The 17705-nt window shown below is 46.6% G+C and overlaps 1 protein-coding gene across 1 annotated transcript in view; it reads right to left on the bottom strand.

The window, feature by feature from the left end:
• The window catches only part of MYOCD (myocardin), a 96335-nt gene extending 85910 nt beyond the window's left edge, over positions 1–10425 (bottom strand). The window contains exon 1 of the mRNA XM_036067692.2: positions 10041–10425. Coding sequence (XP_035923585.1) covers positions 10041–10095 — 55 coding nt within the window. The 5' untranslated portion in view covers positions 10096–10425. The remainder of the gene's footprint in view (positions 1–10040) is intronic.
• Between the last annotated feature and the right edge of the window lie 7280 nt (positions 10426–17705).

Below are 17705 nucleotides of genomic sequence, written 5' to 3'. Positions count from 1 at the left end.
TAAATGAGATCATAACAGTGCCACAGATAACAGGTTCTCATTAACTCCTAGTCCTCTTTGCTTCTCCTTTGATGAGGTGTCAGTCCTATCTGGTAACAGGTGGTCCCCAAAGAGCAGATCACACAGAAGTTTCCAAAGGTATCAGGTGATTGTGCCTCCTTTTCCTTTTTATTCTTGACTGAAAAGGTGTGAAAAGCTTACTGAACACCAGTCACCACTGAATAAGTACCCAAGATGACTCCGAGCTTGTTCAATTACAGGGGCAAGCATTCACTGCCATATGGAAGTTGGACTCGGGTTAAGCTTGGTCCATTGTAGGTGCTCCAGAAATACTAGCTACCGAAGTGCATCATAAAGATTCATAACCATTAGTCCCATGCTTGGATATTTACTCTAAATGGTGAGTATCCTATAAGACAACCCTGGAGAACTAAAAAGGCTATGTGCATTAAGATTTTCATAGTGATGTTATTTATAATATAAAAATTATAACTGGATCATTTTCCAACCCAAGTGGAAAAGGTTTAACAAATTACTATATACTCACTCGATGGACTTTGATAAAGTCTTCAAGACAAGAATGTGCTACCACCAGCAGCTCAAAAAACAGCTTATGATACCATACTCGCTGATAAAAACACTGAGTATAAACTTCTCTATACACTCTGGCTGTAACTTTGTAAAAATCTTTACGCATCTGGACAAGGACAGGAAGGAAACACAAAATAGTAAAAACTTTTAAAGTATCCAGGAGATTACTGTTCAATTAATGTTGAATAGTATTTTCTGGATTTGGCCTGTTTTGGAGCCTTCTCGCCCCATCTAGAGCTTGAGTACCAAAAAAGTTCCACATGGAACTTGACCTCAGACGGAGAAACCAGCCCCACCAGTCCTCCAGTCCTGAGGAGCACAAAGTCGAATGACTTCCGGGAGGAAGAGTGTTTCCAGAAATAGGAAAGGCAGAAAGCTATGGGCGACATCCCAGTCATTTCTCCTCATCTTTGGAGGAGGACATTCCCTGGGGCTACCTGACTTTGTTTCCTAAGAAAGAATTGATGACTTTTTACTTAAGGGGCTGCGAAGGGGCTTAGAAGGGGCTTAAGGGGCAGAAAGAACGAGATGCAGATTGAGGGTAGAGGACTTACTTAGGTGGTAGATCAAATTGGGGTGTCAGCAAGGGGCAGTAGGCAAGACATCCTAAGTATCTGAGAGGTTATGGATCCACTCTTCATTGCTACACAGACCGAGTGATGGCTAAGTCGCTATGCACGAGCAAAGCCATTATATACACTTTACAATGTTACAGTAGTGTAAATCAGTATCTCTGCTTCTAGCATTACTGTTTCTTTAAATCTAAGGTGGCTAATCTAAGGGGGCTGGATACAGCAAACCTCAACTGGAGCGACTGAAATGATAAGAGGAGTACGCGCTCCAATAGCGTCTATGGGGAAACGGACAAACTTATCTTTCGTCAACCAACAGGAGAAAAGACAGAAATTATTCTTCTTTCGGTGGCTCCCAAGGGCACTCTGTTGGGCCCGGCTAAATAAATAAGTAAGTAAGTAAGTAAATAAGTAAGTAAATAAATAAAGTCAGGAATCAGCCTTCTTTGTTCTAAATTTCTGGGAATAAATGACATTTGCACAGCATTTGGAGACCCTCATATCTTACCTGGGAATAAGATATGAAACTGGTTATGTGACATTTGACTTACTAGTTATTCCGCAGGACATCAGAATAGAAGTTAGTGCAAATTACACATTAAAAACAAACAAATGCTACCTGCTTAGAAATTTGAACATCTAAGCACTGAAACAGGAAGGCTGCAAAACAATTACTTGGCTAAGAGTTTTTGGGGATTTTTTTAATCCTATTTATCCATCAAAAGCTTTTCACTCCCCCCATGTTTGTCTCTTATGCAATTCACATGTCACCAGGTCACGTTATCCCTTCCCCTATGGGGACAGGGACTTCTTTCTGTACAAGAAAACATCAATAATTCTGCAGAGGTCTTTCCCTCACAAATGGCATGAATAATTTTATCTGTATGGAAACAAAGGCCCAGGGAGCAGGGCTGATTCCTATCCCAAGGTCATGGAATCGGAGGAGATGTGATGGGACTCCCCCCCCCCACCACCCCCTCATGCCCCTGCCCACAGGAGAGCATGAGTGGTCCTAGGAAGGCAGACACCTGTGAAATGCACCTGCTGGTTCCTCCTTCCGGATCTGGGCAGAGATGCAAGCTAGCTGGTCACCATCTGCTAGATGGCCAGTGAGTTCTTGCTGTATTAACAGGGAAATGGAGGCAATGAAAAAACCACTTTATGCTCTAGCATCTTCTTTTCACGTTTGGCTTCCCCGAAGTATATAAAAGTCAAACCCTGGGGCTGAGCACTGCTAGTTTGGCCATGCGTTTCCATTTCTCTCCAATTTAATTCAACTAGATTAGAATCCATCCAATCTGGTTCAATCCAACTTAATCAAGTCTTCCTGACTGGGCCTGCCACATACTATAGCAAAGAAAAGATGAATGCTACTCTTTCTGGTCTGGAAAAACTTAATTTTTTTTAAAGGACCCCGGGCACACTAAATTGGACTACTTATAATCCTTGACTCATGTTACATCACCACATAGGATCACTGAGCCCTGAATGAACACTGTTTAATTAATTTGCTTAAAAATAGACATGCAGGCACCCACTGCCTAACCTAAGAACTCCACCACCAACTGTTTCCTTAGCTTAGACTACACCCTACCTCCTCACCTAGCCTCCCCTGCTCCAGAAGAACTACTTTTCTGAATTTTGTATTTATACTCTCTCCTCCCCTTGCTGTTCTAGTTTTAATACACAACACCTATGCCTAAAAATATATAAAAACATAGATTGCTGGGGCACCTGGGTGGCTCAGGCAGTTAAGCATCTGCCTTCAGCTCAGGTCACGATCCCGGGGTCCTGGGATCGAGCCTAAAGTCTGGCTCCCTGCTTAGCAGGGAGTCTGCTTCTCTCCCTCCCTCTGCCCCTCACCCCCAGCTCGTGCTCTCTCTCACTCTCAAATAAAATCTTAAAAAAAAAACAAACAAACAACCCAGATTGTTTACTTCTATTGCTTTTGAGTAGTCTTTGGGGGAAGGATAAAATGCATCTCCAATACATATTTAATGGTGCCCTCTTTACGCCAATCAGAGTTCTACATGCTGGGGAAGCAAGCAGTGAAACAAACTAAAAAAATCCTGGTCTCTATGGCCGACAAATAACAAACAAGTAACCAAGTCAAATGTTTAATATACCTGATGAATGAGAAGAGCTATGGATACAAAGAAGCCAGGTGGGTGGTCAGGGCTCTTGCCCCAGTAATGAAGATGGTGAGGGATGGCTGCCCAGTACGGGAGTCCATCTCACACAGCTGGGACGGGAGGGAACAGCAATGGTCTCAAGCAGGTGGCCTGAGCCAGACCCCAAATGTTCCTTTGGCTTTTAAAAAAAGATTTTAAATTCCCATTTAGGAATGAAAATGCACTCATCTTTTAAGGTCCTGTCAATTGTGTTCTCATGTGGACTTCTAGAGGCACAGTTTGCTGGAACCATGCACAGAGTAATGGAAGGTCGGCTCTAAGATTCCATGTGAGGGTGGGGAAGGTTTCTTTCCTGCTCCCCAACTCTATACCCAGCCCCCAGCTTCTCGTAACATCCACTGCAAGGGAAACATGGAAGACATAGCTGTTGAATGAATGAATGAATAATATGTAACTCACACACAGCATTTTCCAGGTTGCCTGTGAGCTTCTTGAGAACAGGGTTACAATCCTACAAAGATTATCCCTGGGGTGGGGGTGGAGGGACAAGGACGCCTGATACCAATTAATAACAGAGATCCAAGGCTTGAAAGGGTGAGTGGACATCTAAGTAAGCAGCCAGGAAGGAAAACCATCAGAGTGCTTACCTGGGTGGGTGGCTGGGGGGGAGGGCCTGCCAGTAACCCACCTACAGAAATTCACCCCATTAAAGAATTCACTGTTGCCAACTGTGAGCTTCTCTGTTCAGAGCAGAATTTTCCACAATGTGTTTATCCAGCTAAACCTGCCCCATGGGATGCTATGTGAATAAAGGTGAAACACGTTTGAGAATCACTACTTTTTAAAAGTTCACAATATAGGACGCCTGGGTGGCTCAGTCAGTTAAGCGTCTGCCTTTGGCTGAGGTCATGATCCCAGCATCCTGGGATCGAGTCCCTCATCGGGCTCCTTGCTCAGTGGGAGTCTGCTTCTCCTTCTGCCCCTCTCCCTGTCCCTCCCCCTCCTGTCCCCCTCCCCCTGCTCATGCTCTCTCTCAAAAATAAATTTTAAAAAAATCTTAAAACAAAAGTTCACAATATACATCAGAACTAGTAAGGTCTTCCAGAAATCCTGCAGTTAAAGATCCAGTGTAATTTTTCAGCACACTCTGCCTCCCTCTTGTTAAAAATGTTAAGGTCCTGTGGAATCAGTCTTCTGTGGACCACTGTGGAGAAAACACTGGGATTGTGGCCACGTAATCCATATTAAGGGAAAAGTTCTGCAGAACAAAGTCTGCAGGATAGAGGGATGGTGGAGGTAAGGAAGATGGGAACGCCATATTAGAAGGTGGGATCATAAGCAGAATAACGTGCCCTCCCCCCAGATGTCCACATCCTAATCCCTGGGACCTAAGAATATGTTACTGCACATGGTCCTATGGACTGAATTGTGTCTTGACCCTCCCTCTCCAAATTCATATGTTGAAGCCCTACACCCCAATGGGATGGTATTTCCTTCGGGAAAGATTAGGTTTAGAGATGAGGTCATGAGGGTGGGGCCCCCCTGAAGGGATTAGTGCCCCTGTGAACAAGAGAACCAGACAGCTCACCCTTCCCCACCCCTAACTCTCTCCTCCTTCTTTCTCTTTCCATCCGCAGCCGTGATATCCCCCGTGCCCTGTGTCTTATTATTCCATCCAAGGCTGTGGATGCAATTCAAGTTGCTAATCAGCTGACCTTAAAATAGGGAGATTATCCTGAATGAGCCCAATGGAATCACAAGAGTCTTACATGTCCAAGTGAGAGAGAGATTTGAAATTGCTACATTGTTGCCCTTGTCGATGGCAGAAGGGACCAGGAACCAAGGGACACAGGTGCCTCTAGAATCTAAAAGTCAAGAAAACAGATTCTTTTGAGACCCCAAAAGGAACACAGCCCTGCTAACACCTGGATTTTAGCTCAGTGAGACCCTTCTCAGGCTTCTGACCTCCGTAACTAGAAGATGATAAATTTGGGCTGTTTCAAGCCACTAACTTTGTGGTAATTTTCTACAGGAGGTGGATACCACTGTTGCTGAGAGAGGAATTAGTGGCAAAGAAAGAGTCAGTTCAGCTAGGAACAGTTTGTACAGACACCCAGGGTGAAAATTAGCCCTTCTCTTCTATTCTGCTTGCATCCAGGAGAAATTCCTGAAAGATCCTGATAGAGCAAGTTTTCCCAAATTTTAAAAATAATCTCCCAGTCATTTCAATAGCAAGGTGGAATTGAGGAGCGGTTAAGATATTTGCGCTCAAGGAGGCTTCACGTGAAAAAGTGGTCTTCAATGACATCCTGAAGCAACGCATGCTCACACGAACAATTATCTCAGAATATCGCGTTAATTATGAAGACGACAGGTGTGATTCACTTGTCCATTCAAGAAATATGCATTGAACACCTACTGTATGTCCAGATCCCTGAGAACGCAACAGTCCGAAAATGTCACGGTAATGGTTTTATGAAGCTTCTCGTTTTCAAATGTTACAAAAATACTCAAGGCCATTCACATGGGAAAAAAATATCAAATCCTAGGGCTGGAAGCAATTGCAGATTCAACCAAAGTCAGCCTCTGCCTGTCCAGTGCCTACTTTGCACGTGTCTTGGTTTCTTTTGGCGGTGACCCCAAGTCTGGGAGTCACTATACCTGAGCACCAAGCAGCCTGTCTGCTGAGCTGCCCCTCCCCCCAGGAAGCCCAAAGAGAAGCTCCCATGTTCTTCCTCTGCTGGCTTCTACCCCAGGTGACCCAGCATTCATGTTCCTGGCACCCCCTTCTCATTCTGAGTCTCCTCTTTCATGCCTAAAATGCGAGTTTTGCATTTTGAGGCGTCTTTGGGCACCCAGACTCTCGAGAGCTTGATGGGATGTGGGAGGGGCCAGCAGAGAGTATTGGTCAAAGGCTGCTTAGGCTGAAGGTAGGGTTGCCAGAGAAAATACAGAGTGGCTAGTTCAATTTGGATTTTCAGATAACAGTATGTCCCTAATTTGGCAACGTGCTAAAAAAATTATTCATTGTTTATCTGAAATTCAAATTCAACTGGGCATCCTGTCTTTTTATTAAATCTGACAGCCCTAAATTTGTGGGGGAAGGAGGCAAGGTCATGGTGGATACCAGAGTTTGCCTTTGCGTGGACTGTTTGAGTCAGAAGAGGAGACAAAAAGCAAAAGAAATAGAGCAGTTCTCTTGAAGGGAAATCCATGAATGGACCTCTCTCTCTCCTTTTGATGCTTTGTGCGTGGTGTGTGTGTGCATGCGTGTACGTGCCCATACGTCGGAATCTGCATTTTGTTGACACAAGGATTATGGTATTGACAGAAACTGGTGACAGTGATACCAATTACAGATATTGACAAAACAAGTGAGAATTTTTTAGAAAGTAAAAAAGTGATCAGTCTAAAAGTAATATTACTTACTGCATTTCTATAAACTCTCTACCATTTATGTCCAACAGCTACACAGCCCCATCACAATTTTGTTTGTTCCCCGTCTCTGTGCGTCTTCATAAAACCATAAAACATGGGGCGCCTGGGTGGCTCAGTCGTTAAGCGTCTGCCTTCGGCTCAGGTCATGATCCCGGGGTCCTGGGATTGAGTTCCGCATCAGGCTCCCTGCTCAGCGGGAAGCCTGCTTCTCCCTCTCCCTCTCCCCCTGCTTGTGTTCCCTCTTTCGCTGTGTCTCTCTGTCAAATAAATAAATAAAAATCTTTAAAAAAAAAAAACAAAAAAAACCCAAAAAAAAACCATAAAACATTATGAAAGGGTCTGCGAAATCACCTGGTCCAAACCTGACATTTACAGGTTAAGTCACCAAGACTCAGAGAGAGGAAGTGACCAACCCGGGATCATGCTCTGTCATAACAGTATTTTTCGAGGGCTTACGTGCCAGGCATTTTTAAAATGCTCTGCTTGTATTATCACATTAATCCTTGCAACCACCATATAATCACCATTATTCAGATGAAACAAATTGCGGCAGCGAGAATTAGGACACTTCTCTAGGGTCAAGGTTATACAGCTGGGAAGCAGAGGTGCCTGCAAAACACCCAGCTAGTGTGGCTCCAGAGTCACGCACTCAACCCTGAAACCCCACAGCCTCTCAAATAAGAGGAGTGTATATCATTAAATATGTTAATACATGTAAAATGTCCTCGTTTACTGCTCCTCTAGCATGATTTTGTCCTTAATAACAAGGTCACGCGAACACAGTTTACAGAAAGCCAGTTGGCATCTGCTCATTTATAAAAATGCCCCACAAACATGGGATGTCTTGCTGTGATCAGAGAACAATTTAGTTGCATTTATTTTTAAAGATTTTATTTATTTGACAGAGAAAGAGACAGCGAGAGAGGGAACACAAGCAGGGGGAGTGGGAGAGGGAGAAGCAGGCTTCCCACTGAGCAGGGAGCCCGATGTGGGGCTCGATCCCAGGACCCCGGGATCATGACCTGAGCCGAAGGCAGTCGCTTAACCGACTGAGCCACTCAGGTGCCCCTACATTTAGTTTTTGAAATAATTTTAATTAGACACAACACCAGGGTCTACCAGCAAAGCAAACACCGGCAGTGAGAGGGAGTTTTATGAATTTACATTAGGAGTAGCTCATGAAAGCAAGAAGAAAAAAAGCAAATGGAGCAGAAATCAAAACAGAGAAGAGGCTTTCCTATCCATTGTTAAACACAAAATAAACCATGCTCTCTTAGGAAGAGGCAGGCCCTCTTTGCTAGCAAGCTGCCGACCCAAGGTCTGAGCTGGTGCAGCTGGACTTTATGTAATTATATCCAGGAGGATATAATCTTCGGGGTCTGCAACATTACATTTACTTAGTTTCACATGCTGCTTGTTTTTTCTTCCGCGTCTTTCAAGAGATTATCAACCCCTTGTATCTCCAGTGACCAAAGCACTTTGTCCATTTCCAGACCCCAGTTTGGCTGTTTATCAAAGGTGGAGGATTAAGCATGCCGGTATCTGCGTTGATATCATGTTTTCCTGAAGCTACCCTTTCCTGTGATACAAAGCCTGTCCAAGCTTTAAAAAAAGAGAGAGAGAAAGAAAAGAGAGAAAAGAGAAAGAAAGGAAGAAAAAGAAAAAAAAAAAAAAGAGAAAGCAAGTTGGCAATTGGAATTCCCCAAAGCTCCAGGGTCTACCTGGGAGACACCAGAACTCCACTAACCCACTAAAACAGGAATTAGGAATTCCCTCTCTGCACTTTCCCCGAAGGAAGGATTCCTTGATGAGTTCCCTAAGTCTGTTTTGCAATTCTCCTATCCTTTTATTTTTATTTTATTTTATTTTTTACAACCAGCCCCTCCCCTACCTCCTACGCCAAAGGGCAAGGGTGCATCTGAAATGAGCTTAGTTTCTTGCAAAAACAAATCTGCATCCTCTCTTCTTCAGAAAGGTGGCAGTGTTGCCTTGCGGTTTTGACCACAGTACAAAGCAGGGGCAAGGTCTCTAGCGGATTAACAGACCAACCAGCGCACCTCATCAGGGAAAGGAGAGGAAGGACATAATCCACTGTGGAACCCAGTGCCTGGCAGGCTCACCCCGGAGCCTCAGGGCCCCGAGGCTCGCGGCCACATAAACTCTTGAATGGTCATCTCCCTTCAATGGTACGGAGCCTTAGAAAACCTCCCATGGACCCCACAGACATCTAAAAGCCAGAAGCGACTAAGGAACTCCCAGATGACCCTTACTTTCCAACATCTATGCTTCTCCGTTTTGAAACATGAATCCCAAGTGGAAACACTGAGTGGTCCCATTTAGCAAAGCTGCGGAGAATCACCGTAAGCAACGCCAGCATCCTAGGAACACCTGTTACGGGGAATGTTCACATAGGAGTTCTCAGAAAGTAATCCACCTTCTAAGTAGGAACTCTGCCATTTGTTGAGTGGTTTGTCACCGCTTTTATAAAACCGATATTACACACAGTGTGTTGAGAAAGAACTTAAGGGGGCGAGTGTCTCCTTGTCTAAACGTGGAGACCCACACGTTGGTACCTTCCATGGGCGCCTAAACCAACCCTTCATGGCGAGCCGCTAGACTTCCCGGCTCTCCCTTCCACTCACCTTCACTCGGCGTCCTCTGAGAAGTTTCTGTATGCGCCACTAACACAGAAATTTAGGGGGAGATTCTCCATTTATAAATATCAGATGGTTTGGGAAAAAATATTTGTGGCACTGGACTTTTTTTTTTTTCTCTACAGTGATGTCATCCTAAATACTTGGTGTGCTCCAAATTTGCTATTTTTACTTCCCCCAAGTTACTTTTTTGGGAAATACATTTGTTTGGATTAGCTACATTTTAAGTGACCCTGTATCTATTAATACACAACATCAGGTTCATCTTCTCAGCAGTTATAACTGATATTATGTAGCTCTCCAACTTGAACTCCCTTATTTGTTCATTTTCAAAGTCCTTCCTTTCCCATGTACCCCTCCAAAATTTCTATTCACAGATACAGGAAAAAAATATAAAAGAATTGGCCTTTTCACAAACAAACAAAAATCACATCCAACAATTCAAAGCATTGAAAACGGAAGACATTAAAGTTTCTCGCGCCCCCCCCAGGCCCCCAAAGTCAAATAAAAGTCTTCACTTTCAAAAATGTGCTTTGGGGGGACAAGGTGGAAGGAGCCACGGCCGGCTCTGAAACACTGGTTGGGAAGCAGTGTAGAGTTGCGAGCTGCGGAAGAGGAAAGTTAACAAGGAATGCTAAGCGACTTAGCCCTACCTGATCTGAATTTGCTCCTAATCAGCAAAGAATGCTCAGACCCCAGGAGTGTCATGTTGAGTCTCAACGAGCCGCTGGTCCCTTGGCCAGACGCCCCCTGTTTTCCACCAGGAACGGGCTCCCGGGAGCCCAGCGGAGCGCAGCTAACAACCCACAATGCATCCAACTCTCCGGGAGCGCCGGTGGGTAGGAGGACCGCGGCGGCCGGCGGCCGAAACCGGTGTCCCCAGGAAGCTGGCGGCTCCCCCCTCGCTGCGCGGGGCTAACTGACTCCGAGCCGGCGGGACCCTCCTCCTGCGCCGAGTCTGGCCGGCAGCGGCGGCATCCCAGGCGTGCCCGGCTGATGTCATGGGCTGCCAGCGATCGCGGAGTATCGCCACCACGCCTTTATGAAGGGCCCAAGTTTGCCATCCGATACTTTTTTACTACTGACAACAGCTCAGCCAATCAGGCGCGGCGAGCGGGGCCGGGGCCGGCGGCCGCCCGGGGAGCGGCGGGAGCGGGGGTCCCGGCCGGCGCGCGGGGGCGCAGGGGCGCGCGGGGGCTGCGCGGGGGTGGCTGCGAGTCCCCCGCGGGGCAGGAGAGGCGCGCGCGCGGGCGCGCGGAACCCAGCGGGGCTCCGGGCGCCGCGCGCTCCCACCTTCTCTCCGCGTTCCCGGGCCTCGGGGCGCAGGCAGAGACGAGCGGCCGCGGGGAAAGGGAAAGCCTTTCATTTTCCCGGGATGTGCGCTTTCGGGGCGAGCCTGACTCGGTGGACGCGCAGATCCAGCCCGGGGACACAAGGCCCTCCCTCTGGGGGAAGGCACAGCCGTGGAACTGTGGGGGGGGGGGCCCAGGAGGGTGGGACTCAAGGAGGGAGGGTCTCAGGAGCCTGGGGGGGGTAATTGGGGTGTCAGAGCTGGGGTCAGGCTTAGCTTGCAAAGGCTCTAGGCTTTTCCTACGCGTGGGGGGAAATCCATTCCGAATCGAAAACGGAGTTATTGGACATCTAGAATGTGCCAGGGGTTATAAGCTCTACCTGATCCGAATTAACTCCTAATCAGCAGCAAGGAAGGCTCATCGGGAAGTAAAACAAAGACTCTGCTTTCAAGAAGCTTGCTCCGTAGGTGGTGGCACCGAAAATAAAACCCAGGCTGTGTACCTACATGATGTTGGGTTGAATTGATTTGCAACCTTCTACGCGCGTGGGCCCCTGGTCTCCTGGATCACATACATAACTGCTTAGGTCTCAGGAGAACGCAACCCTTACAGGGTCAGGGGGTGACAGGTGAAGACCCGATAGGACAAGCTCCTGGGACAACTTCTGGTGCCGAAATTCTCTGATCCTTGCCTTCATTCTTTGGATCCCACCAATCCTTTGTGTACAGAAGGTCATCTGAGTTAGGCCATACCCTTCTTGGGTCAAAAGGGAGACAAAGCAACCCCAGCCATGTTCCCATTGGGAACAGTGTCCTGGCCGCGGATGGGGTTTCCAGGAGGGCGGAAGACACAGGAGCATCTCGGTGGCGATGTCTCATTTCCATACACAGTGTGTTACTTTCCTAGTCCTGCAGTAACAAGTTATCGTGAGTTCAGGAAGTCAAAAGGACACAAATTTATTACCTTGCAGTTGTGGAGGTCAGAAGTCTGGGTTCTCCTGGGCTGAGATCGAGGTACCATCAGGGCTCTTTCCCTTCGGAGAATCTAGGGGAGAACGGTTTCCTGCCCCGTTCCAGCTTCTAGAGGCCATCCATGCTCTTTTGCTCGTGGTCCCTTCCTCCCATCTTCAGAGCCAGCAGTGGTGGGGACAAGCTCTTATCCCCCTCGGGTGACTCTGATCCCCCCACCCCCCACTTCTGCCTCCCTCTTCCACACTTTAAGGATGCTTGTGATTACATTGGGCCCCCCTGGGTAAACCTTATTGCAAGGTCAGCTGATTGCCAACCTTAATTCCATCTGGTACCTTCATTCCCCCTCTGCCATGGAGTGGAACAGATTCCTGGGATTGAGATGTGAGCAGTGGGAAGGGGAGACATTCTGCCTGGCACAGAGTGACCCCCTCCTCCTCCTCCCAGCATGTTCCTGTCCTCAGTCAAGCCCCAGGCTCCTGGTCTTCCATGGAAAGAGGTCAAGGGGCTGGGGTTTGGGAACCCAGGACCGCAGGAGCCTGGAAGAATTCCAGTGACTTCAAGCTGCCTGAGGCAGAGAGGTCTTCTGCAGGGAAGGGATCAGTGACATAGGGAACATTGCAAGATGATCCGAGTGGCGAAAAAGAAACTACTCTGAGCAATATTAAAAACAAAAACAAAAACAAAATATCCAAACAGATTTTTATCCTGAGGGCGGTAGGGCTGAGAAGAGGTCCACGCAACTTGGCAGAGAATTCTTTTTCAGTGAAAGTTGTGAGGAAAACAGGGGAGCCAGCATTGAAAGTAAGGGTCTGCGTGACCTAGGGGAGTTGGACAGGAGTACGTTGTTTTCCCTCTGCTGGCATGACTGTGTGTGTGTGTGTGTGTGTGTGTGTGTGTAGGGGAGCTTGGTTTCTTTTTTGAGTGAGTTTGGGAAATGCTGGTCGCCAAAATGTCAATTTTCCCATCACAACACAGAGCTGCTGACGTCTGCCCACTGAGATTTATGCCCCCTACAGTGTGGAATATCTCTGGATATAAATATGCTCATATAGAAGCTCATCCTTCCTTCTCTCTATGCAAGCATTTTTTTTTTTTTTAAAGCAATTTGGACAGGCTGTTCCCGAGGGGGAAAGATCTCCAAGTAGCTATGAGAACAGCAATGGCCTGCCACCAAGCCCTGTCCTACAATTTGACCACCTTGAAGGCACTTGTCCCGTATACCATGCGACCCTGGGACTCCTCTCCTGAGCCTGTGATGTAAGGTAGAAGACAGACACGAGCTGCTTGTGTCGGGGGGAACTTCATCTGACCCTGAGCTCCCTCTGTGAGCTGGAGTGAGTTATCAAAGTCTTCCAAGACAGCATCTTCCGGTAACATGACGTTGGAAATATTTACTTCTAGAAGGGTGCAGAAGTTCAGATGAGATAGGACATTGGGAGTGCCCAGAACAATCTCCCATGGCATGTTTTGTATTTTAGGTCCCTCTCTTGATCCTCCCCTGACCTCTGATCATTCTTGATGATTCCAGGCAATCCTGAATCCCTGTGTTACGGCTTTCCTTTACTTCGCCATGAGTTATCTACAACTGGGTAACCAATTACCACCAGAGTAGCAGCTTAACACAGCACACATGCTTACTATTTCACAGTTCCCATGGGTTGGTATTCTGGGCGTGGGTCAGCTGGCCCTTGGCTCAGGAATTCACAGGGCTGCAGTCAAGGCGATGGTGGGGGTTGCGGCCTTGTCAAAGGCCCAGCGTTCTCTTCCAAGCTCACTGGCTGAGTGGAATCCAACTTCTTGCAGTGCTAGAACTCATCGTAGCTTGCTCTGTCCAGGCCAACAGGAGAATCTCTCTTTCACAAAAGACCCTTTTAAAGGACTCCCCTGATTAGGCCAGACCCACCCAAGATAATCTCCCTTTTAACGAACTCAAGGTCATACCATTGAGGAAACTTCATGGTATCTGCAAAACCCCTTGACATTGGCCAAATCACATAACCTAACCGTGGCTGTGTCATCGGTCACATTCAAGTCCCCCCCCCCCCCACCTTGGTGAAAGAGAGAGGGTTATACAACTCATTGAGCCTTCTGCCCTTCACAGCTGTGGTCCTGGGCCTGCAGCCAGATGGGAGTGTTGTGTCTGGAAGCATGAGTCCACTGCACAGCTCAGGGTGGTCAGCTTGAACCCTGACCCCACGTGGACCTCCTCGTGGGGCCACCTGGGGTCAGGGGCTGGGTCGCAGGGCACGGGGTGGTGAGCAAAGGGACAGCTCGCTTATGTGGACCTCAGGACCTCCAGTTCTCTTAGCACCCAAGGTCATCAATGTCTTCTTGGACCTCATCGTCTCCTTGTCCTCAGTGCCTGTCCCTGGTATCATCTGCTGTCTGTTTTCTCTTTTTTTCTTTCACGTGTCTGATGAGCAACTTCAGGGGAGCATCTGTCCCTCTTTCATCCATTCATTGAAAGTGTGTATAGGGATCTGTCCAAGCCACTCTGGCGAATGTCCTGGTTAGACATACAGCTTACACGCGGGTGTGCACACTCACACGATTTGACCAGTGATAGGAGAGAATGTGCTGGGGTGGAGGGTGTCTGCAGCAGGCCTGACGCACAGGGCTGGTCCAAATGCGGCAGCGAGGACATATAGCCTGGGTTGACCATAGCCAGACAGAAACTTATTGGCATTCCTTCCAGATATTCAAACAAACTGAAAACCCAGGGGGAAATGTTCCATGTATTGGTTTCTAAAAATGTGAGTGGCTATTGGTAATTTCAAAAAACAAAAATAAACAAAAAAACTCTTAAAACACAGTATGAGTCAACCAGGGACAGATTCAGGATGTGGGACCTGAGCCTTATGTATCTGGATGGGGGGGGGGGGGGGCTTTAAAAAAATAAGTGCAAAATCAGAAATGGGACGGTTCGTGAAAGTGTGACTTTTGACCAAAATTGAGAAATGGAATCACAACTACCTGGAGCATGGACGATTCGGATCCTCAGTCAACTGACCAGAAATGGTAATGCAGAAATGCTTCCTACTTGCATCCTGGCTTCCCTTCCCACCTGGAACTCTCTAGAATTCCCAGCTACTCCCATCACCCCCAGGGCCGGTGTCAGTGGGAGGAAGGACCCTGATGCTTAAGTTTCATTAACTTCATGGTAAATCCATCTCTGGGGCCAATAAAACATGTCTTCAAGCCGAATGAGGCTCGTATGCCTCTGCCAAGAAAATCCGGTCTCTAAGAGGCTCCGTGACCCCAGGAATGAGAGTAAAATGCGTGCTACCAAGTTACCACTTTAAGAAATTACCTATTTAAGGAATACGGCTTCAGCCTATCAATTTTGTTTCAATTTCAATTCAATTCAAATTCAATTCAATTTCAATTCAATTTCAATGTTTATTAAGCGTGGACTGTGTTCTAGCCCTGCAGGGGTTATAAAGATAACACAGACGTGATCCTGGACCTCCAAGGGCTAAGGATACAGCAGCAGGGCAGCCCCAAGCTCCCAGCGCACCAGAAATCCAATGTCATTATTATGCTAGGAACGGAATGAAATCTCAGATGGAACTCACGGGGGCCGCCCTGTTAGTATAACCTGTTTTCTTTCACGAAAGTGAAGGGAGAAGGACTTTTGCCTAAGTTAAACAAAGCCTTTAAGTTAAACAAATATAAAGAAAGCCGTTTCAGTTGAAAGTATCTGTCACAGCTCCTGGTCCCCCTGTCTGCCAGCAATGCTTCTCACCCTGTCGCCCTCTCTTTGCACTTCTCCATCCTAGCTCGTGCCCAAGGAAAGGGAATGCAGTTTGATCATTCTGGTTTAAAGCCACTGGGTTGGGCCACATTCACTAGAGGGCAGGGTCACTGCGTTAAAAAGTCATGCGTCCATGTATTGCCTCTTCTTGGGCTTCTTCCTGGTTGCTATTACTGTTGAGAGGGCGGGGAGAAGCATAGATCAGAAGCGAAGAATGTGCATTCCGACATGTGTTCGTATTCCTTCAGCTAGTTTGCACTGAATTTATGCAATGACTGTGTCCTTGGGGTCCAGGGTATATCCAAGAGGCTCGTCGCATGGCTGTGACTTGCCCTAAAGAATATGCGTGTTGCACAGAGTGGGGCTCATGGTTGTCCTTCACTACTGCATAGATGGAATTTGCTTCATGCCATTTCTTTGGGTCCCTTCCATTTCCCCCCCATACTTTGAGGGCACAAGATGATGAATAATCTTTGTCCAATAGGCACTTGTCAGTCTTTGTGCTTCTAGATTCTCTTGAGGGTTAGGCATTGTTGATCCTTTCCTTTCTCTCAAAACTCCTTCCAAATCGATATGTTTGCCTGAAATTATTTCCTTACGCTCTAGACCCATATAACCAAATGCTTTCTTGGCTGGACTTGCCCAAAAGAGCCCATATGTCCATCAACGGATGAATGGATAAAGAAGGTGTGATATGTACACACACACACACACACACCCTGGAATATTACTCAGCCATCAAAAAATGAAATCTTACCATTTGCAACGACGTGGATAGAACTGGAGGGTGTTATGCTAAGCAAAGTAATTAGAGAAAGACAATTATCATATGATCTCACTCATATGTGGAATTTAAGAAACGAAACAGATGAACATAGGGGAAGGGAGGGAAAAATAAAATAAGACCAAATCAGAGAGGGAGACAAACCATTAGAGACTTGACTCTAGGAAACAAACTGAGAGTTGCTGGAGGGGAGGTGGGTGGAGGGATGGGGTAACTGGGTGACGGGCATTAAAGAGGGCACGTGATGTAATGAGCACTGGGTGTTATGTAAGACTGATGAATCCCTGACCTCTACCTCTGAAACTATTATTACACTATATGTTAATTGATTAAAAAAAAGAACCCAACAGGTACAAAACCTAAACTTACCGCTTCCTCTCACCAAGTTTCCCTACAAACCTACTCCCTTTTCCTGCACCTACTGTTGAACGAATGGGCAAAGTATTCACCTTGTCTCTGGCCTGGGAGATAACCCGCAATCCACCCCTGCATTCTGTCCATCATCAACCTGTCACCATGCCACATCCATTCTCCTGAGTTCCTCCTAAATCTACCCCTTTAATTTGTTCCCAATGCCTCTTCCGTACTTCCAGCCCTCCTTGCTTTTCTCCTGGTTTGTTTCAAGTGTCTCTTGAGTGGTCTCCGGGCTCCTAGTCTTCCCCACCTCCAACCCGTCTTCTGTGTTGTCATCAAAGTGATGTTTCTAAATCATAGGCAGGATCACTTTGCTTCCTGCCTAAATCCTTCCTTGGCTCCCTACTGCCACACTCCTAAGAATGACATAGAGAGCTCCATGTTATTCAGCCCCATCAACTTGTACCTTATTTCCTGCCTTTCCCATTTTATTCTGTACATACTAGCAATGACAAATAGTTTTAAGAACACGGAGGCTTTTCTCTATTTTTCTTTTCCTAAGCACTTTCTTTTTACCTAGAATGCCTTTTTTTCCTCGGTCTCGAGACATCCTACTTATAACTTCACAACTCAAGGCAGATGACCTTATTCAGAAAACCTTCTTTGACAGCTCAAGCAGAGAGCATCACGCCCTCCTTGCTTTGCTACTTTCCTATCTTTATGTACTTCTGTTATTGCATTTGTCAGGGAGGATTATCAATTACTTTTTAACACAAAAATTCTTCCACGAGTTTATGGGCTCCTAGGGGACAGAGACATTGTTTTCATTCATGCCCATAACCTACTATCTATTTTCCCTTTTAATTTTATGTTGCTAGTTCCCTGCATGACTCATCTTGTAATAAACTGCCCTTCGACATAATTTCTGATTGAATTATTATATATAGACTAGTGTTCCTTTTTCTTTTTTAATCTTCTCCTCTACAAAGAGTTTATAAACTTCTTGAAGCCTTTGGCTATGCCTTATTATTCTTTCTATTTACCAAGATGTCTTACACGGTGGCTTTCAGAGCAGTTGGAACAGGGGTGGGTGGGATATTGCCTGGGGTGTCGGGACTGTTTTGTTCTGATTCACTCCATTCACACTTTCCAAAGATGACGAA

The sequence above is a fragment of the Halichoerus grypus genome, chromosome 2 (genome assembly GCF_964656455.1).
Source record: "Halichoerus grypus chromosome 2, mHalGry1.hap1.1, whole genome shotgun sequence".
NCBI lineage: Eukaryota > Metazoa > Chordata > Mammalia > Carnivora > Phocidae > Halichoerus > Halichoerus grypus.
Note: the sequence above shows the minus strand (reverse complement) of the source record. Positions and strands in the feature narration are given on the sequence as shown.